The sequence below is a fragment of the Caretta caretta genome, chromosome 4, assembly GCF_965140235.1.
Source record: "Caretta caretta isolate rCarCar2 chromosome 4, rCarCar1.hap1, whole genome shotgun sequence".
Taxonomy (NCBI): Eukaryota; Metazoa; Chordata; order Testudines; family Cheloniidae; genus Caretta; species Caretta caretta.
In genome coordinates this window covers 148,577,413-148,601,845 of record NC_134209.1, presented here as the reverse complement: position 1 = coordinate 148,601,845, position 24,433 = coordinate 148,577,413, and the positions used below count along the sequence as shown (strand labels likewise).

Here is a 24,433-nt window from a genome sequence, read left to right as displayed (position 1 = left end):
CCCAATATTGGTATATCACAACGAAGTGCGACTTTTTAGTGCAACATTGTCATGTAATGTCAGAACACCCCACAGAGATGTAACATGTGGGTTTCCTGGCAGAATTTTGCCACATTTGCATCCTGGCATTATCTTGTTACATGATAGTAGTACAACATGAATGAGTTATATCAAAACACCATCAGATAGCATGAGGTAGTGTCTCTGGGGGCAATGAACTGTTATTTACTGTATCTTTGTACAGTGTCTAGCACACCAGGGCACCAATTCATGTTTCTGATTCTGAAACATCACCACAAAGCAATAATAGCAGTATGAGAAGACCATGTTTGCAATGCCAATATGCAACAGTGTTGCCAAAAATTGTGATTTTATCATTGTGACAATCAGGATCGAGACACCCCAAGGGGAGAACAGGAGATCTGAATCCTAAAGAATAAGCAATTGACTCTCAACTGGTTTTATACAATGTTATCATGTATAATTATGTCAGGTAAGGTCTTTTATGAAAGCTTGTAAAGTTCTGATAGGTTATGTTTATGAATGTATGTGTAGAAAATTGTAATTGTAACTGTGGTGCAACTACAGCATCACCTCTCAACTGGGAGGAGGAGGGAGTGAAGTAATCAGGCAGGGAGGGGCACCGCTCAGGCTAGCTGTTTGCAGGAAACTAACTGCAAGCAACTAGCATTGTAATCTAAGGAAAGACAATGGTGGACCATTAAAGGTAATGAAAAGACGTTAAAACAGAAAAGAAAACCCCAGTCTTGGAGAATTAAGACTGTGTAACCATGAATTACCAGTGTGAGAAAAAGGGGAGGGGAAAACAAACTGGAAACCCTGTTAAAAGGAAGAGGGTTTGTTGCATGTTTTTTTGTTCATTTCATGCTCAATATAGTCCTTATGATGTTTATCACAATGTTCTATGCACTTTTAGCTGTTTGTTATTACATTTACTGTTATTAGTACATTTTAGACAGATTACAGTATTTTCCAAAACGGAGTTCAGGTGTCCATCATGGCATCCGAGGCAAAGGATAACTCAGATGCCACACTGGGGAAGCTTCTTTACGGAACTTTGGCATGAAAGAAGCCAATGGACATTTGGAATTAGTTCCAACTGGCTCCTGTAGAGCTACTTACCTCCGAACCTAGGCGTGTGCGTCTTTAAAAAAATTAAATTAGTCTGAGTACCCGTTGCTAGGGAGCTCTCTGTTATAGAGACAGTCAAGGTGCAGTCTTTTTGTGCGGCGTCGGATCTCCGGATCAAGACCACTGGATGAGGCAATCGGATCAAGATCACCAGCAGCTGTAAAGACATTAAAGACTGTTAACAACTAGTCACTTACCTCAAACATCGTGGTGTTCCAGAGTTCCAACATCTTCCCTTTGGGACCAGTCACCAGGATCCTGAGGGCTCTCACCTTTGGGCCCCACTACTTCAGCTTCTAGATCCTGTAAGCCCGTGGATCACCTGTGAAGACAAATGCATCTTAACCTCATTCCTGCTGGTTAAGAAAACCTAGAGACAGGAAAGTATCTTGGGGTATTCTTTTGTTCTCTTTTGTTTAGTTGTTGCCACAGTTTGGGTTAGTTGGGGCCTGAGTTTTATACTCACCTCCGTTAAACCACAACTCACTTGTTATCTGGTTATAGTTCATGATTCTTCCCTGTTCCTGTTGTTACTTCTCTTAAATAAATCTTCTGTTTTTGTTTTGGAAAAATCCTCTATCTCTTTTGTCCACTACACACACAAGGGAGGTGGGAGGCACACCAACTTCTATCTAACCCCAGATGATAGATCCTGAGGGATGAAAAGATCCTGCTGCTGAAACCAGAATTGTAGCTGGCCTATTTACTCTGAGTTTCAGGTTAACAGGTTTGGAGTGATGGCTGTCTAGAAACTGAGGGCCAGCACCTACGCAGGCTGCTGTTTGTGAAACACTGGATCCCCTTTAGGACAGAGGGCACACAGGGAAACTGTTCAGAGGCAATAGGCAACTTGTATTAGAAAACGGAATTTAGCTACTATAGAAATGTGAAGCTGAGATTGCATCTTTGTTTATTTTCTGTGTATCTTGTATATTCGCTCTTCCTTACTATTTCATCTTTGAATCTGTGATTTTTTCATTAAATAAATTTTTTATTTTTTCCCTAAGCAGGCCGCTGGTGTGCAAACTGTGGGAGTGTGTCCCGCAAAGTGAACTGATAATTGGTGCCAGGTTTTACTCCTTCGGGGGTGAGGATCCAGAAAGAAAAATTCTGTGTCTGGCAGTTGAGAACTCAGGGTGATGGATTTTGGGGGGGACTCAGGACCAAAGGGGCTGTGGGGTCACGCTGCAAGGAGCAACTAGGCTGCTGGAAGTTAGGGTTGAGAGACATTTATGCTTGTAGGCTGGCTAATGGTGTCAGGGATGTGAACATCAGGACATCCAAAGTTACAAGGCAGATGGTGCCAGAACCTCTTAGTGGTCTGGGTGATCCCAAAAATGTCAGTCACGAGTCTCACGCTATTTACTGCTTTTCTTAAAGGCCAAGCACCTAGCGCTGAGAATTTCAGCTATTGTTTTTTGGAGTAATATTTTCGTTCTAACAGTTCTGGAACAAGGCCTGTCCATGTGACCTGAGAGCACCCTAACGGCTCAGAAACCAAAGACTCCAACAGTTACTCTTATTATTAAAATCTTATCATTTTTCTGCTGGCTCTCATGATTTTTTGAAGGTGTGGGGTTAGCCCGGCTGCACAGAATGTCGACAACCCCAAATTAGCAGGAGCTTGGGTGGAAAACGGTGACGTTCCTTTGTGATTTTTTTTTCTTTTTAATTTCTGTGGAGAAAACAATAGTTGACATTTCAAATTTTGTTGGCCTCCTTGGAGTCGTCCCGTGGCGCCAGGTTAAGAAGCGCCACCATGTGGCACCCTCATAACCCAGGGCGAGGGCAGGCCGTGTCGCTGCCAGGGCGGCACTGGGCACGACGCGCAGTCCCCAGGCTGGGTGCCCCAGGGCTTTGCGAAGGGGACAGATGCTCATTGGCAAGGCCGACGGGGCGAGCGCCCTTGTGCCAGCAGGGCCATGGGCACTGCCAGTGCGCGCGGCCGTCACTGACATCCGGGCATTTCAACAGCAGCGCCAGCCACCGCCGCCTCCGCCCCTCGACCCTCTCGGCGGCGCGCGCACGCTCAGTCCACGGCAGGGACGGAACCCTCGCGCGCGCGCCCAACGGCTCTTCCTCGCGCTGTTGACAGAATCGCGCGCTCGTTTCTCTCTCTCTCCCTCTCTCTCCCGTCAACGGCTCCTGCGCTGACGCCGGCGCTCGCGCCGCTCGTCCCCGCTCTCCCCTTTTGCTCTGAGCGAGTCCCTAACAACGGGCGGGGGAGGTGGCCGCGCATGCGCAGCTGGTTGCCGCCTGCTTGCCTGTGTGTGGCCCGAGTAGCGGGCCGCTGCGTGAGGGAGCACGGAGCAGCATGGAGCCGGGCGAGGAGGAGGGGACGGAACGGCCGGGCCAGGCTCCTGTGAGTACACGGCGAGCCAGGCTTGGCCCTGTTGGCTTGGGGGCAGGGCAGTGGTCTCTGGGCTGGGGGCCATGGCTTGGGGGGAGGGGTTGCACACAACACAACACAACACAACACAACAACCAGCGTCGCTGCCAACCGTCCCCTGCAAACGCTTGGGGTTCCTGTGTGACAGGGCAGCCTATAGCGCTGACCCATGGCCTGAGCACTGGCCTCATGCTGCCCCTGCGAGGTGCCCCCCTGCTCAGCGAGGCTGCCGGGAGCTGGGCCGCTGTGGTGGTGTGGAGCCTCCTGGCCCAGCACGAGGTGGCGGGCTCCCGGGTGGTGCCCAGACGCCGTGAGGATGGGCCTGTGGGAAGTGCGGCACCTGCAGCCTCCGGGCGGGTGGATCTGGGAGGCCGTCCTTGCAACAGCATTATAACCAGCGGCTGCAGCGTGGCCAAAATGCGGCTGCTGGTTTGGGGCGCCTCCGTCTTTGGGCGCCCAACTTGCGACATCTGAGGCCTGGTTCCCAGAGGTGCAGAGCACCCACGACTCAAGCTGAAGCCAGTGGGGTTCAGAACCACAGCAAATCGGGCCCAGGTTGTCTCAGATTGGGCACCCATAATCCATAGGTGCTGTTGGAAACTTCAGCATCTGTGTTGTGGATGGGAATATCCACATTTATTACTGTATGGGATTGTTATTGCACAGAAACTTAGCCTGCAAAGAAGAGATTTAAATGACACCTTAGGTTGCTACAATCCAAGGAACTTTTAAAAATCTAATTTACTTTTCACTGTCATGGTGTTTTACTTTTGATGTTCCTTTCAGCTTGGCCAGTGCAAATAGATATGTGAATTTCAATTTCTGTCTCTCATGCACATAAGAGGATCACATAGGACCCTGTTCTGCAAAGACTTCAAACATTTATGCACCTGAGTAGTTGCATGCTTTTGCAGGCTCAAGAACCCTCAGTGTTTGGGCTGCAGATTCTGCAGGGTGATGTTTAAATCCTGAAGAAAACATTTTCTCTTAGTGTTTGGTTTTGTAACTTTTTAAAAACAAAACCTATATTTGGGTCCTAAGGTATCTGACCAATGTTCCTTTAATTTTAATCCCAGTGTAAACTTTGGATCTGGGGGAGAGAGGAATGAGCATTTGCCCAAAGGAAGAGGGCAACTAGGGTAGGATGACAAGTATTATTTTTTAGTTTAAGTGTGAGTGATATAAATAAACTAAAGAAGTTATAGGCTTGTTTCATTATGTAAAAAGGACAATGAAGTCCAAACATGTTGGTATTTGTTGTTGGAGTTTGTTGTTGTTGGAGTTGTGATCTGAAAGACAAGCAATTAGAGGCTCTCTGAATGGGAGTAAAAATAACCGGCTATATCTGCCTGTCTGAAACAGGTAGTTTTAAAGTCCTAGGCAGTTTCTTTTGTTAAGTTTGCTTGTATCTGGAACAAGCAGAGATAAAAATAGGTAAACGGTTGGTTCTGGTTACCCACTATTATACTATAGGATTGTGGCAGTTATGCCAGTGATGAGCAGTAGGGTTTCTAGAAAACTGTAGTAGATCTTCTAAAAGTGGAGATCAGAATGCTTGGGCTTGGATTAGTACAGCAGCAATCCATTCTCTAGACTGAGAGCTCAGTGCTAAACACCTATGGTTCATTTATTCAGAACTCCTTATTCAGTCAACTTTTTTTTTTAAGGTAGAGCGTTTTGAAATCGGTGAGTATGGAGCACTGAATAAAGCTTTGGGCATACTTTGAGCATCAGGGCATATTACAACAGTCAGCCATAGACAACCACAGAGTGAAGTAGACCAGGGGTCTGGCAAAGAACAGAGGCCAGTAAAGATAGGTAAAATTGTTGTGGGGCAGAAATATGTAACTTTTCACCTGTTACTTTGGGAGCTTTCCCTAAACTATTCCTCCTAGAATAGATAGTAGGTTGTAATCTTAACTGTAGAAGCCACGGCTGCTGCATATTTTTCTTTTAAGATATGAAATGATGCTCTTACAGCAGTTAGTTATTCAATATACACTGACATTCTATCTGGATCTCTTTTCTGGCACTAAATAAATATTTGGTATATGTGTTAAGGTGTTGGGGGCATGCTGACTATGGCTTAATACATTATGAATTATCTGTTTCACTTGAGACATGATACAGGGACCTTGAGTTAACTGATTACTGTTAGAGCTGTCAATTAATATTTCACAATTTATGTAATGCTTAATCCACTTGTTGGCCATAGTCTTCATGCCATAAGCAAAGATGAAGGGGAACGAACTCATATACATAATAATAATAAATAATAATTAATAAAAAAAACTTGCTTAAGCAGCGTCTCCTAACATCTCTGAGTAGTAAAGAACAGAGTTCACTATGATTCTGTTTGCGGCTTTATGAAGTTACTGTATCAAGAGGTTAGAGGCTGTGGTGATGGGTTATTTAGAGCAGCAGTTCTCAAATTATGGGGCGGGCAATGCAAGGAAGGTGCAGGAATGGGTCAAGGGAGGCGTGAGCTTTGTGCTTTTTTTTTTTTTTTTTAAAAAGCTCTGGTTGTCAGCCCTGGATCACTGGGACTCACGCAGAGTGGCTGTGCACACCCAGGAGGTGAGCATAAAGGCGACAGCCAGAGCCCCACTTCCCTGGGGCTGACAGCTGGAGCCCCGCCACCCAGGCTCCCCACTCTTCCCCCAGTCCATCACCTGGAGGCAGCAGGGCTCTGGCTGTCAGCCCCGGGTGGCAGCAGCAGCACAGAAGTAAGGGTGGCAATGGGGCACGAAGTCTTCTGTGAAAAGTGATATTGACAAATACCACTTTTCACATTGCCACCCTTATTCCTGTACTGCTGCGTTACACTGCAGTGCAGCCATTTAGGTGGAAGCAAAGTGATTTCTCTGCATATGTATAATCTGCATAATGTTTTAGGGATACCTTTCATCCAAAAAGAAAAGGAGTACTTGTGGCACCTTAGAGACTAACCAATTTATTTGAGCATAAGCTTTCGTGAGCTACAGCTCACTTCATCGGATGCTCACGAAAGCTTATGCTCAAATAAATTGGTTAGTCTCTAAGGTGCCACAAGTACTCCTTTTCTTTTTGCGAATACAGACTAACACGGCTGTTACTCTGAAACCTTTCATCCAAAGAAACTGACTGCTAGCAGGCCTTTAGCACCTATAACAAGATGGGATAGGAAGAAAAGGAGCACTTGTGGCACCTTAGAGACTAACAAATTTATCCAATGAAGTGAGCTGTAGCTCACGAAAGCTTATGCGCAAATAAATGTGTTAGTCTCTAAGGTGCCACAAGTCCTCCTTTTTTTTTTTTTGCAGATACAAAGATTAACACGGCTGTTGCTCTGAAGACAGGATAGGTAAAGCACTGTTGTAAAGATTTGATTTAAACATTTATTTTAAGTTTAATTATAAATATATATACATTCATAAAATATCTATAATTTTTTAAAAAGTCAAGCTATTTTCAGTAATAAATGTTATAAAAAAAGTGCAACTAACTTCTTCTTTTACCCCAAAGGACAGTTATTACCATCTTTCATACCATCTAAGAGACTGCCAAACAAGGTTTCCCCCCCCCCCTAAATATTCTCTCCAGCTAAAGGGAAAGACTAACTTCGTCTTCTGGAAAAGGAGGGATGACTCCTGAGGGTCCTCATCCTTCCTCAATCTTCTGAGGCCTGTTTGCCAGTCCTAAATTTTCTTGAGAGTTAACAGCTGCCTGCTCCCTCATGTTCGTTCTTCAGAAAGGGGCTGTTCTCCCATATCCACAAAGATCTTTTTCCTGTGGCAGTGGGATTCTGACCTAGTCTATTACTTAAATTAGATCCATGCTCAGGGGTGTGAAAACTTTCGCACCCTGAGTGTTGTGGTTAGGTCGACCTAACCCCTGGTGTAGGTGCAGCTTCTATTGATCTAGCTCAGGCGTCGGCAACCTATGGCACGTGTGGCAATTTTTAATGGCACTTTGCTGTCTGCTGGATCCGGGCAGACAGCAGCGTGCCACTAAAAATCCTGCCTGGCCCGGCCCGCTTTTTTCCGCCCCCTGCCCACTGCTCTCTCCTTGCAGGGCAGGCAAGCTTCCCCCTCTCCCCGCCTCTTCCCCCAGCATGCTGGGTTCCTGCCCCTCCTCCGCTCCCTCCCTGTGGCTGATCAGCTGACGACCCTTGCTACGGAGGGGGAGAGGTAAGAGCGGAGCCGGAGCCGCAGCATGCTCTCTGCTCCGGGGACCTTGGGGAAGGGGCTGGAATCAGGGCATATCCCCTCCAGCCCCCTGCTGTGAGCCCTGCACCGCCCCCACAACCTCAGCCCTCTGCCCTGACCCCTGCACCGCCTCACACAGCCCCAGCCCTCTGCCCTCACCCCTGCACTCCCCTCACACGCCCTCAGCCCTCACCCCTGAACCCTTCTCACACATCCCCTGCCCTGACTCCTGCATCCCCCACATCCCCACTCCCACCCTGAGCACCAAACGGGAGCTCCTGCACATCTTCTCCTTCTCCCCCCCCCCCCACATTCCCACCTGCACCCCTCGCACCAAATGGGAGCTGCCCAGGTAAGCGCTCCACACCCAAACCTCCTGCCCCAATCCTGAGCCCCCTCCCTCATTCTAGCTCCTGGCCAGACCCTGCACCCCAACCCCCAGCCTGCTCCTTCACCCCCAGCCCTGTTCTCAGGACACTCCCACCCTCACCTCAGTGCAGAGAGAGGAAGAGAATGGCTAGAACCAGGGAGAAGATAGGTACCTATTCTATGTGGACAGGGCCGGGACTCCAGACCGGCAGCGGGCTGAGCGGGGCCGGCAGCTGGGACCCTGGCTGGCAGGAGCTGGCAGACGGAATCCCAGACCGACAGCGGGCTGAGCCGCTCAGCTTGCTGCCAGACTGGGGTCCCGGCCGCTGGCCCCGCTCAGCCTACTGCCAGTCTGGGGTTCTGGCTGCCTGCCCCTTGCCAGCCGGGGTCCCGGCCACAGGCCCTGCTCAGCCTGCTGCCGGCCTAGGTGAACAGAACCCCAGGCCGGCAACGGGCTGAGCAGGCCGGCGGCGTAAGATCATCATTTTAATTTAATTTTAAATGAAGCTTCTTAAACATTTTGAAAACCTTGTTTACATGCGACAATAGTTTAGTTATATAATATATAGACTTATAGAGCGAGACCCTCTAAAAAACGTTAAAATGTATGACTGGCACGCGAAACCTTAAAGTGAGTAAATGAAGACTCAGCACACCACTTCTAAAAGGTTGCCAACCCCTGATCTAGCTACTGCCTCCTGGAGAAGTGAGTTTACTAAAGTGACAGAAAAATCCCTTTCACTGATGTAGGATGTCTCCCCAGTATGGTACTGTGGTAGCACAGATGCACTGCTGTGCTGTAGTGTAGACATACCCTCTGCCTCGAAGTGATGTGAGTTCTGTATTTCACTTCTGTATATATACAGGTTTTCCCAGAACACTGCCAATCAGCTCTTCCCTATTCCGCAGGATTTTCCACAGCCGAGCTGAAGCACTGTCATATTTAGAAAGTTTAATAAAATTTTTGAGTATGGCAACTTTTGATTTTTTTTTTTAAAGCATTAAATAGAGTAGCAGTTAAGAAAAGTTCTGTTTTATGCCCAGATATAAATGGGCTTCTTTTTAAACTGCAGATTTCTGATAGGTTTAGTCCTCATTAAGGACAAGTGTCTGATGTACTGTAAATTGAAATCAGGTAAATGGAAATGAATCACATTCACTCAGTGATCACACATTCAAAAACATACATGCTGGGTGTCTGTTTGAATTGGATTAAACATGAAAAGATATGTGCATATGCACGGCTTGCAAGATTGGTCCCTCCCTGTATCTGTGTTCAAATCTGACATTCTACATACATATATTTGCAGTAAATGCTCAAAATTTGCATTTATCTGAATGTGATTGTGTTTGTGATGTCACAATTAATATGTCCCTACATAGTACATGAATTCATTCTCCTCTCCCTCCCCCAAGCCTAAGGAAATAAAACACAAAATATTACATGAATGCGTATTTCATTATAATAAAGCATAAAATTAACCCCATCTCCAGTAATGCAATAAAATCAAGGGACATAATTCCATATTTTATAGGAATGATAACTTTGGATTTCTAGATGTGGTTTTAAAATCCAACCATAGCACTATGCATTTAATAAAGATAAACTAAACTGAGTTCTTTCAGAGTCTTTCCTAATTTTTGATGTTCTGGGCGATGCACTTGTTTACTGTTTGAAATTTGAACACTTCACCTGGGAACTGTATTCTGGCTAGGTCCCTCTAGCTTTCTCTCTTTGTTGTGCTCTTTTCTGTTTGTTTGTGTTTCAGTAGACTCAGGTTCAGAACAAGGATCTATACAATTTGTTTTATTACCTAACCAAATTGAAATAGTTTCCTTGGTGCCATTTTTCCTTTTACAAAATGTAGCAGACACTACAGATTTCCAACAGAAGTTGGTATATAAATCTCCCCACTGTATTTTCCACTGAATGCATCCAATGAAGTGAGCTGTAGCTCATGAAAGCTTATGCTCAAATAAATTTGTCAGTCTCTCAGGTGCCACAAGTCCTCCTTTTCTTTCAACAGAAGTTACTCTCCCTAGCAAACAAATCATCACAGATGTGATGCGTTAGTTCAGTTACTGAGCCCTTTCTTTTTTTCTCAATGTGGAGAGAAAGGGAAATCATGAAAACTTGACAATTTTTCTCCTCCCTCCTTGATCTGAACAAACCCTCAGATAACTATTCTAGTGTAAATTTATTTTCTGCTTAAAGAAAAGGCGTACTTGTGGCACCGTAGAGACTAACCAGTTTATTTGAGCATAAGCTTTCGTGAGCTACAGCTCACTTCATCGGATGCATACTGTGGAAAGTGTAGAAGGTCTTTTTATACACACAAAGAATGAAAAAACAACTCCCCCCACCCCACTCTCCTGCTGGTAATAGCTTATCTAAAGTGATCACTCTCCTTACAATGTGTATGATAATCAAGTGATTGTTTTGTGCATCACAGCTAAGATGACATTAGCTTTACACATTACTGGTATCAAATGGTAGAGCTTCTTGATCACTTTCGTGTTGCTCTCTGGTATCTGGTATTTTTTGAAACAACCAGAATGTTATCTTGCCTGTTTCTTTTGATTTCTCCAGCTGCTACCCTATGAGACTATTTAATTAGCGTACTAGGCTGGGAGGCTTCTCAGGAAAAGCCTAATGCTGCAGGAAGTAGTAGTGATCAGTAGGCGGCGCTCTTCTCTGTGAGTCAGTATTAATTCAATTCCCCAAATTTGATGACTGTATTTTTTTAAAGGTTTCAGAGTAGCAGCCGTGTTAGTCTGTATTCGCAAAAAGAAAAGGAGTACTTGTGGCACCTTAGAGACTAACAAATCTATTTTTTTAAAGCGTCCCTGTCTCAGTGTGATGTGGCTTTATTCTCTTCTCATTGAAGTCCTTCCTTAAAGCACATTTTTCAAAAAGAGCTGTGGTTTATGGGCCTTCTGCAGAAAAGTGTTACCAAACAGGTAACTGGAAATCATAAACATTGAAATTAAAGTGGAAGGGGATCGGAGCAGGAAATCCAAACAGAAACTGTGGAATTAGCAAGATGGGTGGAGGATGCCATTGTACTGTCAATTTTTTTTTTTTTTTTTTGCTGCTCCCTTCCCTCCCCCTCCTCCTTTTTGTATGTTTTGTATTTAAATTGGGAATTTTCAAATTGTTTCACAATGTGGATCATATCTTAATAGAGAACCAGAGTCACAGAATCACAGAACTAGAAGGGACCTTGAGAGGTCATCTAGACCAGTCCCCTGCACAGATGGCAGGATTAAGTATTATCTGTAGTTCCCCAGGCTGTCCTTATTTCCCTTTTTATAGATTGGCACTATATTTTCCAGTCCTATGGAATCTCTCCCATCTTCCATGAGTTTTCGAAGATAATCGCTAATGGCACAGATATCTCCTCAGTCAGCTCCTTGAGTATTCTAGGATGTATTTCATCAGGCTCTGGTGACTTGAAGACATCTAACTTGTTTAAGTAATTTTTAACGTGTTCTTTCTCTATTTTAACCTCTAATCTTACCTCATTTTCACTGCCATTCACTGTGTTTGACATCCAGTGAAAGATTGACTTGTGAACACCTTTTCTCCTATTCATCATTGAGCAGATCACTTCTCCTCCCATTCATAATCACATAACATCATGGTTACATATACAGTTATATATACAGCAATTGGGACATGCAATATTAAAGTTAAGGAACTGTTTTGTACACTTCAGTTATCTTTAATTCAATAAGTATTTTGTTCTTTTTGAAAAAAAATTAATCACATTGTCTTCTACTCATTTGATCTCCTCTTCCCATCTTATCCTTTCATCTCTTTTTGCCTGCTCCCAGGCTTCTCTACTGGCTTGTCCCCCTCTCCTGGACACCTAAGGCAAAAGGACAGACAACTTTTTAGAAATGCAAATAAGGAATACAGTACTATCTAATAGTTAGACCAGGGTACTGAAAGTCAAGAGAACTAGGTTCTAATGCTGGCTCACATAGTGTCACATTAGGCAAGTCATTTACCTCCTTTGTGCCTCAGTTTCCTGATCCGTAAGATGAGGATGATAATACTCATATACCCCATAAAGTGTATTATGAAGCCTAATGTCTATGAAACGCTTTGAGATCCTTGGATGTAAGGCTCTGTGTAAGTATTCTTTATTATTAATGTCTTGTCTTAATGTATTACTAATCTCATTCCTCAAGTTAAAGCTTCTAAAATTATCGCCTTCCTTAGTTTTGGGCCCAGTTGTGATTCTTATAGGCTACTATGGGTATTTGTAGTAAGCAAATAATAATTCACTGAGCTTTCTCCTCTATTTCCACTTCCATGAGGAAGCAGCATGTATAAATTTTAAGTATCAAAGTAAACAATATGATATCTGATATTAGCTGACAAACGTCAGTTTTCCATGGTGCATCTATCTCTGATTCAGCTTCACTCTATTTTTCCCCACTGTACAGGATCAAACTAACCTATTCCAAGTTCCATACCATTCATTTGAGATTAGTGTGTCTCAGGGGAATAATGTACTTGGGGAATAAAAATTTCAGTTACTTCGGTTTTTGCTCCAAATGGAGAACTCAGATATGCTTCATCTTTCTATATTCTCTTTTTTTTATGTAGTTTTTGCATTATTTTGGGGCTGTCACAGTTTTGGGGTAATTGTACCTTTGACCCTCCTATTGTCTCCCTATTTGGTCTGTGCAAAGAATGCCCTTTCAGGCCTCCTACCCACATCCCTCTCCCTCCTGACCACAGGTTTAGGCTTGAAGTCCCTTTGCATGTTGCTGTGATTCTCCCAGCAGGTCTGACTAAGGCCTGGTCTACACTAACAAGGTAAGTGGATCTAAGTTACCCTAGTTAAGTTACATAAAATACATAACTTAAGTCAACGTAGCTTAGATTGACTTACAGCGGTGTCTGTACTGCGCTATGTCGACGGGAGACGCTCTCCCATCGACTTACTGCGTCTTCATCAGACCCACTAAATCGATGCCTACTGCATTGATTGCAGCAGGGCTGATTTAGCCCATAGTGAAGACAAGCCCCAAAGTCCAGCACCTGTGCTTTGTTTTCTGTCCCTGGGCTATGAACAGTGTATGCCAACAATTACAAATAACCAAACAGCTCTTTCAAAACAGAATACATTTATATTAGGATAAAAGCCTTACAGAGAAAACATAAAAAAATAAAAAGGTCTAATCGTGTATTTGAACTTACCAGTGGCATACACTGCCAGGGTTAATTGATTTAAATTGTGATTGAAATCACAAAGTGGAAAACCTCGATTTTTAATCAACTTTTCCATTAGTACTTCAGTTATTTTCTCTGAAGGGTGCATTCTCATTGGATCATCTAATCATTAAAACTTGTTGATTTACTAAATATAGCCTTTATACAAGATTTGGTAATCTTTCTGCTACATAGGTGGGCACACTGTAACTATATATATTTATATAAGCAATTATATAGCTTAATATTTTCAGATTCTTGTACATTTTTAGTGGGTTAGAAAATGGTGAATGATACATTGCTTATTTATTACATTTGTGTCAAGCTACATTAGGATAGTTACTGAAATTTAATTAAACACAAAACAACATGTAACATTTATTTATATAAAGCAAAACCTTAAATGTTTTGAATACATAAACGTCTCTTATCAAAACATGTTTCATATTCACAACTAAATAATTTATTAAAGAAATAGAGTAGACAATTGTAGTCAGTGAATTAAACTGATCTCAGGTCAGCGTGGAAAAATTTTCAGATATGCCTAAGTGAAAGTGACTGGAGCTTACTATGGTCCTACTCACCTCAGTCTCTTGAAAATGAGACAGTATTCTAAGTTACTTAGGCTGTTCTTCAAATTTTTAAACCTAGTAGATCTCATCCCCTCCTTCCTCCTTTTTATTCATAGACTGGAAGAGAGAGACAAGTTCTTCTTTGAGTGCTGGTCCCTATGTGTATTACACTGTGGGTACACGTGTGCTCCACGCATCTGGAGTGAAAGAATTCCTGAAAGCCGTGTATGTTGGTCTGCACATGTGCCCCTGCTCTCCTCATGCCTGCAATTGAGGAAATAAAGGGTGGAGTGGACCGACCACCTGTCCAATTCCTTCTTATCACTGCCTGGCCTGTGTCAGAGCTTTGTCTTAATTTATTCTTCTGTCTGAAAATACATGTGTACATATTTTGTAAATAGTTGTAGAATTTTATCTGGTAATTTTTAGCTAAGTTTTTCTGGTTGGATGGATAGATAAATAGTTTTCCTATCCAGGGGAATCCCTGTGTTCTCCTCCTCCTCCTCCCCGGTACCCTGTTATAGGTATTGGACTATGCCCAGGACTAGGCTTCAAAATCTGTGCTTCTTGTCCATGCTCCTTGGTCAGCGATCATCAGCGCTATCTGTACTGCCTCTGGGAAGTGCATGTCATGCCAAGGTGCATGTTCTTTACCCAGCCATACCTGTGAAGGGTTGGAACTTTGCCTCAAGAAGCACTTGATAAGACTATGACTCTGCATTTGGCTTCAGGCCGGGGATGACACCTCCCTTCCCCTTCCCTCCTTTACCCCCCGTCCCCAGCCCCAGTATGTCAGCCTGACTCAGGAGTGCATCTCCTGCCATGCGGTCCAACTTAAGAGTGAGGGAACCTACCCCCACAAATCCCCCTTTGGGGTTTTGTTGGGAGGGTAGGAGCATTTTCATAAACAGGATAGCAAATCCTCCTCTAAATCCACTTCAAAAAAGTTGTATTTAGCCCTGCCTAAGTCAAACAAGTCTTCCTGCTCAGCCCATGAGCACTTGGAATGTCCCAAGTCTCAGGGTCACAACAAGAAAGCCCACAAATCCAGGGCTCTGTCAGTACTATGCTGTGCTCTGGTTGCAGCACTACCTCTGGCACCCACTGAGCCTAAGCTCCGAGAACCAACAGCACTGACAAAAAGGCAACCATCGAGAGCCTCAGCCATTGATGGTGCTGGGTCTGCCTTGCCCTAGTGTGGTACAAACAGTAACTGATCCACTCCCTTCCGTTCAGGCAGACAGGATCTCTTGCACTCCATGGAGAACAGAATGTGATGCTCCACCTGATGACATTTTTGCTCTCCTGGATCCCCAATCTCCACCTTCATCCGTTCCGTCCCTTACAAGAGAGGTCCTGACCACACTAGAAGATTCAACTTTTGGAAGGAGTCTGGCTCCTAGTCAATTATCGAGCATTGGTTTCCCTCCAGTGTGACTATTGGTAATGTCGATGGATATAGCATTGGGGACTATGGGACCCGTACCACCTTGCAGAGTTGGCATGATCTACTAGGGGGTCAGCCCACCTTTCCTCTCCAAGAGGACAGCCAGAGGTTCCTCCTGACCCCATGGAAGGTGAAGAGTATGAGTCAGATCTGGCAGTTTTGCTAGTACTGGTGAGAGTGTCTTTGTCATCTCCTGATGAAGCAGTTGCCCCAGTGTCTCCATCTCCCCCTGATCACCCAAGACAATTCCAGGAACTGTTACATGGGATTGCAGAGGAGCTACAGATCCCCCTTGAGGAAGTTCAGGATCCCAAACACAAACACACAGATGTCCTCCATTCCTGTGTTTCCAGCCAAGTAGCACTTCTTGTTAGTGATGCCATTTTGGAACAAGCTAGAACAGTCTGACATACCCCTGCTGCTTGTGCCACTACCCATAAGGGGGTGAAAAAATGCTATTTTGTCTCAGCCAAAGGGGTGGAATTTCTTTTTTTTTTCATCTTGCTCTGAATTTTTTGGTCATCCAGGCTGCTGTTGAGAGATTTAGACAGCAGCACCCTAGTTCTACTCAGTCAATAAAGAAGGTAAATGACTTGACTTATTGAGGAGGAAAATACTCACTTTTACTTGCCTTCAGTTTTGAATAGCCAGTCACCAAGCACTGATGGCTAGATATGACTGCCTGGACTATTCTAAATTCACAGAGATTCTAAATCCACAAGAGGATAGAGCCCAGTTTCAGGCTCTCATTGAGGAAGGCAAGTTGGCTGCCAAGACGGCTTTTCAATCAGTGGTGGCTGCAGCAGATACATCTTCTAGGGCAATGTCTACTGCTATTGTGTTGTGAATCATCTCTTTACACTTCAGGGTTTATCAGGGAGGTCAAGAACCAGTCTGGAGGACCTGCCTTTCGATGAAACTCATCTGTTCAACCAGAAGACAGAGATGAATCTGTACATACTTTAAAAGACTCCAGGGCCACTCTCTGCTCCCTGGGAATATATACACCTGCCCTGAAGAGAGTTCCACAGGCAATTATACAAAGCTAGGCTAATGGCTCAACAACTTTTACCACAAATGATCTTATGAGGCACCTGTAAAAGACAAATGGTTCAGAAGTCCCATTTCCCTGTACCTTCTGTGGCAACATTATCATCCTGATCCCATCAAAATGATGATGCCAGTGCCTTCTGATTTGTGCATATCCCTTGAGAGTCATCTAGCACTCCTTCCACCTCTGGAAGTAACAATAGTCAAGTGGGTACTAATCATCATCTATTCTGGCTATGCAATTGAATTTACCTCCCTGGCTCCTCTAAATTCCCAACTCCACTCCTTTTCAGGGGCTATTCTCATGAGGAGATTCTCAAACAAGAAGTAGAATCCCTCTTGCAGGAAGGAACAATAGAACAGATACCTCTTCAGTGCTAACCTTCGATATGAAGGATGAGTATTTTTCATGTGGACGTTCATCTCACTCATAAACACTTCCTCAGATTCATGGTGGGCCCAGACCATTTTCAATACAGAGTGCTCCCATTCAGCCTTGCTTCTGCCCCCCCCCCCCCCCCCCCCAGGGTCTTTGTAGTAGTAGCAGCTTGTGTCAGACATGGTGGCTTCGCAGTCTTTCCCTATCTTGGTGACTGGCTTCTTGTTGCCAGAACACATCAAGAAGCTCACAAAGCCATTTCGTCAGCACTCCAAGTCCTCTCTTCCCTAGGAGTCAGCATAAATTTGGAAGTCTGTACTCACTTCAGTGCAGACTTTAGAATTCATGGTGTATCCCTAAATTAAATCATGGCAGGGGCCTATCTGCCCAGGAACAGATTCCACATGATGAACACCTTCATAGATCAGATCATGAGTCCTCGAACTCCAATTAGAATTTCTCTCTCTCCTGGGACATATGGCTTCAAGTACTTATGTCACACTATTTGCCAGACTGTCTTTGTTGTCTGGAAGCATGGCTTCAGGCAGTGTACTCACCAAGCAAACAATCCAGGAATGCTATAGTAACTGTGTCCAGCAAAGTAACCTCATCTGTACTATGGTATGCAATCTTTTTGGATTCGTCCTGTTTAGCACAGGGCATTTGGACTTCCTGAGAGACCAGGATGCACATCAACATTCTGGAATGATAGGCAGTCTGAGAAGCTTGCAAAGCCTTTCTCCCATTAATTCAAGGTCACCATGTCTTCATCATGTTGGACAGTGTGACGGCAGTCTTTTACATCAACAAGGATGGAGGAGCGAGATCCATTTCCCTGTGTGCAGAAGCAGTCACCCTGTGGAATTGGTGCATCAGCAATTAAATCACCCTGTTGGAAACTTATCTTCCAGGGAATCAGAATATGTTGTCGGACTCTCAGCAGACGCTTTGCTGCTATTGACCACGATTGGGAGTTGCACAATTCAGTAGTATAGATGGTATTTTTGCTCTCTGGGGAATCCCCACAATAGATTTGTTTGCCTCTCCAAAGAACAAAGTGCAACATATCCTGCTCCAGAAGGACTCTAAGTCTTCACTCTCAGGGCAACACTTTCCTCCTCCTGTGGTCAGACCGTCTGAACTATATCTTCCCTCCCTTACCAGTCCTACCTCGGGTCTTATGAAAATTTGTCAAGATAAGGCATGAGTCATTCTCATCACCCCCAACTGTCCCAGGTAGTTTTGGCACCCAGATCTTCTACTCATGTCATCATGGTTGCTGATCAACATGCAGTCCTTTTTTCAATCTCCTGACTCAGTGGAAAGACAGATTCAAGCATCCCAAATACTCCATCTCAGCACTTGGTTTTTGGATGTGCATCAATTCTAGAATATTCTTGTTCTGAATTTGTGCAAAACGTTGTTAATAATAGTAGAAAAACCTCTACTAGAAAATGCTGTGCAGCCAAGTGGAAGCATTTCTCTATCTGGGCACAACAAAAACTTAGTCCAGCATGCAGCCTCTGGTGATGTCGTCTTTCACTCAGAACAGTGGGTCTTTCCATCAGCTCTTTATGGGTTCACATGGCAGAAATCAGTGCATACCACCCATTTTCACATGGTTACCCTGTTTTCATTCACCAACAGAGTAGCAGATTCTGGAAGGCCCTAATCAGAACCTTTCTGCCGGTAAGGAAACCTATTCCTCAATGGTACTTAAACCTTTTTCTTCTGGTGTTCACTCAGCTTCCCTTTGAACTGCTGGTTATATGTCTTTCCTATCTATGAATGTTGCATTCCTGGTGGCCATTACCTCAGACAGGAAGGAGGGTGAGTTTGGAGCACTGATGGCAAATGTACTTACACTGTATTCCATAGAGACAAAGTCTCATTGTGTTGACACCCGAAATTCACCCCCAGAATAGTTTTTCAGAACTAGTGAATTAAATTACTTGTGATTTTTCCAAAAAGTCCACACATCTGAAGAAGAAAGGGGATTTCATTCCCTTGATATGCAATGAGCCCTAGCCTTTTGCCTGCAAAGGATGAAGCCAATCTGAAAGTCTGATTGTTTATTGCCATAGCAGAAAGAGTTTGAGGTCAAGCGGTATTCTCTCAGAGGATCTCTAAATGGATATTGACAGATTTCAGAGTAGCAGCCGTGTTAGTCTGTATTCGCAAAAAGAAAAGGAGGACTTGTGGCACCTTAGAGACTAACAAATTTATTTGAGCATAAGCTTTCATGAGCTGCAGCTCACTTCATCGGATGCAGTGAAGTGAGCTGTAGCTCACGAAAGCTTGTGCTCAAATACATTTGTTAGTCTCTAAGGTGTCACAAGTACTTCTTTTCTTTCAATAGATATTGGACTGAATGCTCTGCTGTAAGCTATCTAACGTTCTTCCCCCACATGGGGCCAAGGGCTCATTCTCAAGGGGACCAACGATGTCAGTGGCATCTCTCTAAGAAATACTTTTGATTGACATTTGCAGAGGAGCTACGTGGTGGTCCATCCACACATTTTGGAAGGCATTATGCTTTAGTGAAGGCTGCTTTGCTGATGCATGCTTTGGGATGGCAGTCCTTCAAATGGCTCTGCCACCTGCATCCTCGCACCTACCTCCTACTTGACTACAGCTTGTTGGTCACCCCCAGTGGAATACAAATAGGGACCAGCACTTGAGGAGGAGGAAGAAGAGAAAGTTACTTACCTTTGTAAATGGGGGCAATTCAAGATGTGTGGTCCATATCTGCATTCCACTCCCCACCCTCCTTCCCCTCTGCTTTGGACAGTTCTTTGTGGTATAGAAGGAAATGGAGAAGTTGTCAGTCCACTCCGCCCTTTGTCTCCTCTGTTGGAAGTACAAAGAAACCAGACCAATGGACACTGCTTTCAAGAATTCTCCAACTCTGAGTGCATGGAGTGCATGCATACCTATAGTAAAATTCCAATAGGGACCGCACATCTCAAAGAACCTCCAGTTACAAAGTAAGTAACTTCTATTTTCCTATTTTTTCAACTCCCAATCGATTTCTCAACTTTAATGAATTAGTCCACATGAAGAAAATGTTCATTTTGTGCTGCAGAAGAGGCTACTGCTGTCAAAAGCTGGTTTAGCACTTCAACAAATTCTGGTTCTAGGTGCTTAGTTAGTGACTTCCACCAATTCAGTGGTGTGACTTTCTTTAAAACATCATCAGTAAATGTGCTGCTTGAATGGTTCACCTCTAGCCTTGACATTTATTATGGTTGGCATGATTGATTGAATGATTTAGATGTCCATTAGTCATAGCAGCAGCATCTTCTTTAGCAATTGGGTATCTACCCTGGTACCCTGGGTTGGACGTATTGGCAAAAATATGAGGTGGTGTAAGTGCTTCTTTTCTGCCTGCAATTTACCTTTGTTGTTGGGCATTTCGTTCTTCAATATCTCTTGAAGTTCTTTCCAAATTTCAGTGGTATCAGCAGTACAGCAGCAATCTCTCTGCAGTTTGTCCAAGGCTATGGAAATAAGTTTCGATATATTCAGCATATCTTCTACATTTCTCTTCAGTCCCATGTTGACTACTTTGGCTATGATAGTTCATCTATTTTGTCATGGTTTTCTTCAAAAATTGTGATCAGAATGGGCCAGTTCTTCATAAATATCAAAACAGTCAACCACTGAATTCCATTGTACATCTTGGGGGAGAAATCGTTCGGATCCTCCTGCTTTCTTCAGTGATGCTGAAGCAAAGTGATTGTTTATGGAAGTTTTAACAATTTCAACATTTTCCTTGGTTTCGGGAGTTTTACTTAAGCCTTTGATTAAAAGATGCATCAAATGAGCAAACATAAGTTTTAGGTTCCCTCCATTATCACCGTCTAGATTTTCTCTTTGCTACATTTGCAGTATTGTCTGTGACAAAGCTATGCACTTGACACTTGAATTTTGCTCACAGTTTGTTCGAGCTTTTATTGCTACTTTTAAGTATTCTGCTGTATAAGCATTTCCTGATTTATCAGTTGTTTCTGTATGATTGACAACCCGATCTTCTGTCACACTAGCATCCGTTACTGGACTGGATCATTGTGTACATTGGATGTGCTCCATCTATCAAGATTCAGATTAACAAATTTCCCCTTGTGTGTTTTACACTGTCGCAGGGTAGGCCCACTCCGTCAGGGGGGTTTTGAGTTGTGGAGGAATTGAAGTAGAACTGGGGTGGCCCAAATAGCCTAGTCTTCCCAGCCACCACAGCAGCCCTGGCTCCTAAGGCAGTGTGGCCTAATGGTGAGGGTCAATGTGTAGTAGCCCTTTGATGAGGGTTCATGGGCTGATGGCCTGAGTCACTAGGGCTACCCTTCTAGGTACGGCAGTGCAGCCTAACAGCTGAAATCAGTAGAACTACCTTTTACGGCAGGGCAATGCGACCTAGTGGCCAGAATCAATAAAGCCACCCTTTGCAGCAGGGCAGTGTGATCTAATGGCTAGAGCGGGGTGGGCAACAGCTGGGGCAGGGATATCTGCTACCAACTCAGTGTGCTTCAGAAGGATCCCCACTGAGTCAAAGCCCGGTACCTCAACTAGAGCAGTGCTTAGTCACCCTGGCTACTTCTTACCCCTTCTTCTGTGGCTGGTAGTCTCGCAGGTTCTGCAGTCTCTCCTCCATCTGTGGCATTGTGTGGCTGGGGTTCAACTGGAGCCGCAGCCTGGATGGCCTCTGTGTCCTAGAGTGCCGGCAGTCTCTCTGCAGGAGCCTGCAATGCACCTCTGCTTCCTTCGGTGGTCAGCCCAGACTGAGCTGAGCTGCTCCATTTATATCCTGGTTCCAGCTGGAGTATGCCCAGCAGGCACGAGGGGATGTGGCCTCCTCGGTCCACAGAATGTGATTAACCCCGGCTGAACCAGTGCATAGTAGGTATGTCCGATTACATGCACATTGTTCAGTTTCCTTCTCATACATTGTATCCAGCACTCTTCCAGCAGTGTGTGATCTGTCAGATGGAGTGTAGCCTGGTTGTAACGATTGAACTACAGTAACTCCTCACTTAATGTTGTAGTTATGTTCCTGAAAAATGTGACTTTAAGCGAAACGATGTTAAGCGAATCCAATTTCCCCATAAGAATTAGTGTAAATGGGGGGGTTAGGTTCCAGGGAAGTCTTTTGTCTGGTGAAAAAAATTACCTTGTATGTACAGTATAAGTATTAAACAATTTAATACTGTACACAGCAATGATGATTGGGAAGCTTGGTTGAGGTGGTGGAGTCAGAGGGTGGGGGTTTCCTGGGGAATGCCTTAGTGCTAAATGATGAACTAGCACTCGGCTGAGCCCTCAAGGGTTAATACACTGTTGTTAATGTAGCTTCACATTCTACAAAGCAGCACAAATGGAGGGAGGGGAGAAAGCATGGCAGTCAGAGACACATACCCTGTGTGTGGGAGAGAGAGAGAAAGAGAAGCGCATTGCCCCTTTAAATATACCAACCACACTCTATGTACCTTGCCTTTTTAAGTAGATCAGGAAGTTGAGACAGCAGCTGCTACCAGCAAGCTCCCTCTGCCCTGAGCCCTGTCCTGTCGTCCCATCCCGTCCCCCTCTATGGAGATGGGGTAAGCAGGGTGCAGGAGCAGGGGGACACCCTAACATTAGCCTCTCCCCCCTCCCCCCCCTCCAGCAAGCAGGAGGCTTCCGGGAGCAGCTCTAAGGCAGAGGGCAGGAACAGCACATGGCAGTTGGGGGAGGGACAGCTGAACTGCCGGCAATTGATAGCCTGCTGGGCGGCTGCCGCATAGGGAACTTAGAGGACCAGGGAGTTTATAGGGGGCTGCTGGTCCACCCTGGTTCCAAGTCCCCACCAGCTAGCTCCAACAGGCTGCTCTTTCTGCAAGCAGTGAACAAAGCAGGCGGCTGCCAAACAATGTTATAAGGGAGCATTGCACAACTTTAAGGGAGCATGTTCTCTAATTGATCAGCAACGTAACAACGAAACAACGTTAACTGGGACGACTTTAAGTGAGGAGTTACTGTATATCAATGAAATGTTTGTTCTGAACAAGATGAAAGGGAGAATTTTTTGCATAAATGAACCGAGCAATCTGTTTATGGAATCTTGCTGGAATTTACTGGTTCTGATTACGAACTCATTCATGGCTTGATTGGATGATGATGATGAAGAAAGTCTTTTTTTTTTTTTTTTTTTTGGTATAGGTAATTTAATGTCTGATGTATATTAGTTGCAGCATTGCTGGTGGCACCAGCAGAAGACTGAAGTTGTAGACATTGCAGATGTTGGACGTTGATAAAATCCCATATGTCTAAGCTTGATTCTGAAACAAAATGGTGGTAAAAAGTCATGGTGTCACTGAATATTATTCAGTGCACTGCTTTGAAAAAACTGAGACTGTAAGTGAAAGATTCCTTTTACTTCAGCTGTTTGTACCACTGTTTAAATGATGTAATTTATTCTTGACCCAGTTTTATAGGGAAAATAATAAATCGTAAGGATTATTCAAACCTATTTAAACCCTTATCTCTAGCAACATACCAAACAACTTGAAAAAAGTTTAAATGATTAAATTCATAAATACCTAATAAAATATTACTTTTTAACAGGAAGTCTTGACCTAGGATGTTTGTTTTATTGTTCAATATAATCATTCATTTCAGAAGTCCAGGAGTAACAGTAAAAATGCAATTGATAAATACTCCTACAACAAACTAATAGCTCCAGGGCTGACAGCTGACAGCATTTTTCACAATGTCGTTTCAGTACGACAACCAGGCTTACCTCTGTTTGTTGCACTGCGTACATTTGGCACGTGTTCCCTTTTTACCCAGAGGTACAAGAATTTCTTAAAAATATTCCCAAATAAGGCTCTTTTTACGGCCTGTGGCCATGATTGTTTTCCCTCCAGCTCCCATGTGTTGATAGAGGCTTCACTCTGAAGAAAGTTGTCCCTTCCTTTTCCCCATGGTGTCCTGCTATGACTCCAGAGTTGCTCCTTTTTGGTTGCTCATGTTTGTCTTTTTTCCTTGTTACATAGCTCCCCCACCCCCAGAAAAAAAAAAAGCACTAACAACAATCAAAGACTTCTGCTCGTGTAACCCACCTGCCTTTTTCACTGCAGTATTTTATTGAGAGACAGAGAGGGACTCTAATGAGAAATTAATGGGTTTCTTTTTATATTTCTGCCTGTACACGTGCAAGTAGACAGAGCAAAGTCATTTACTTGGAGGCCCCAGAACCATCCAGAAGCATGTACTTGTAGTTACTGGGCCAAAAAGTGTTTTCCTCATCATCTGGAGTGTCAGTTTCCATGGTAGGTAGAGTCAGAAATATTCATAATTTGAGAACTGAACCAATCAGAGCTCAGGTAGGGAGAAGCTATAACAGCAGTTCAAACTTCATTGTACCATGACTCCCTTCTGACAACAAAAATTACTACACAACCCAGAAGGGGGGAGTGAAGCTTGAGCCCTCCGAAGCCCCGCTGCCCCAGGCAGGTGTGGTCAAAGCCCAAAGGCTTCAGCCTCAGATGGGGGTGGCTGTAACCTGAGCCCCATTGTCCAGGGCTGAAGCCCTTGTGCTTCGGCCCTGGGTGGCGGGGCTCGGGCTTCGGCTTCAGCCCCGGCCCCAGCAAGTCTAACACCAGCCCTTGCAATCCCATTAAAATGGC

At 44.3% G+C, this 24,433-nt stretch overlaps 1 protein-coding gene across 3 annotated transcripts in view; it reads left to right on the top strand.

The window, feature by feature from the left end:
* Window positions 1–3,227: 3,227 nt before the first annotated feature.
* The window catches only part of ALMS1 (ALMS1 centrosome and basal body associated protein), a 138,945-nt gene continuing 117,739 nt past the window's right edge, over window positions 3,228–24,433 (top strand). The window contains exon 1 of one of the 3 annotated variants that reach the window (XM_048846406.2): window positions 3,228–3,514. In XM_048846406.2, coding sequence (XP_048702363.2) covers window positions 3,467–3,514 — 48 coding nt within the window. In that variant the 5' untranslated portion in view covers window positions 3,228–3,466. The remainder of the gene's footprint in view (window positions 3,515–24,433) is intronic. The other 2 variants (XM_075128150.1, XM_048846404.2) reach the window with 2 other exon arrangements.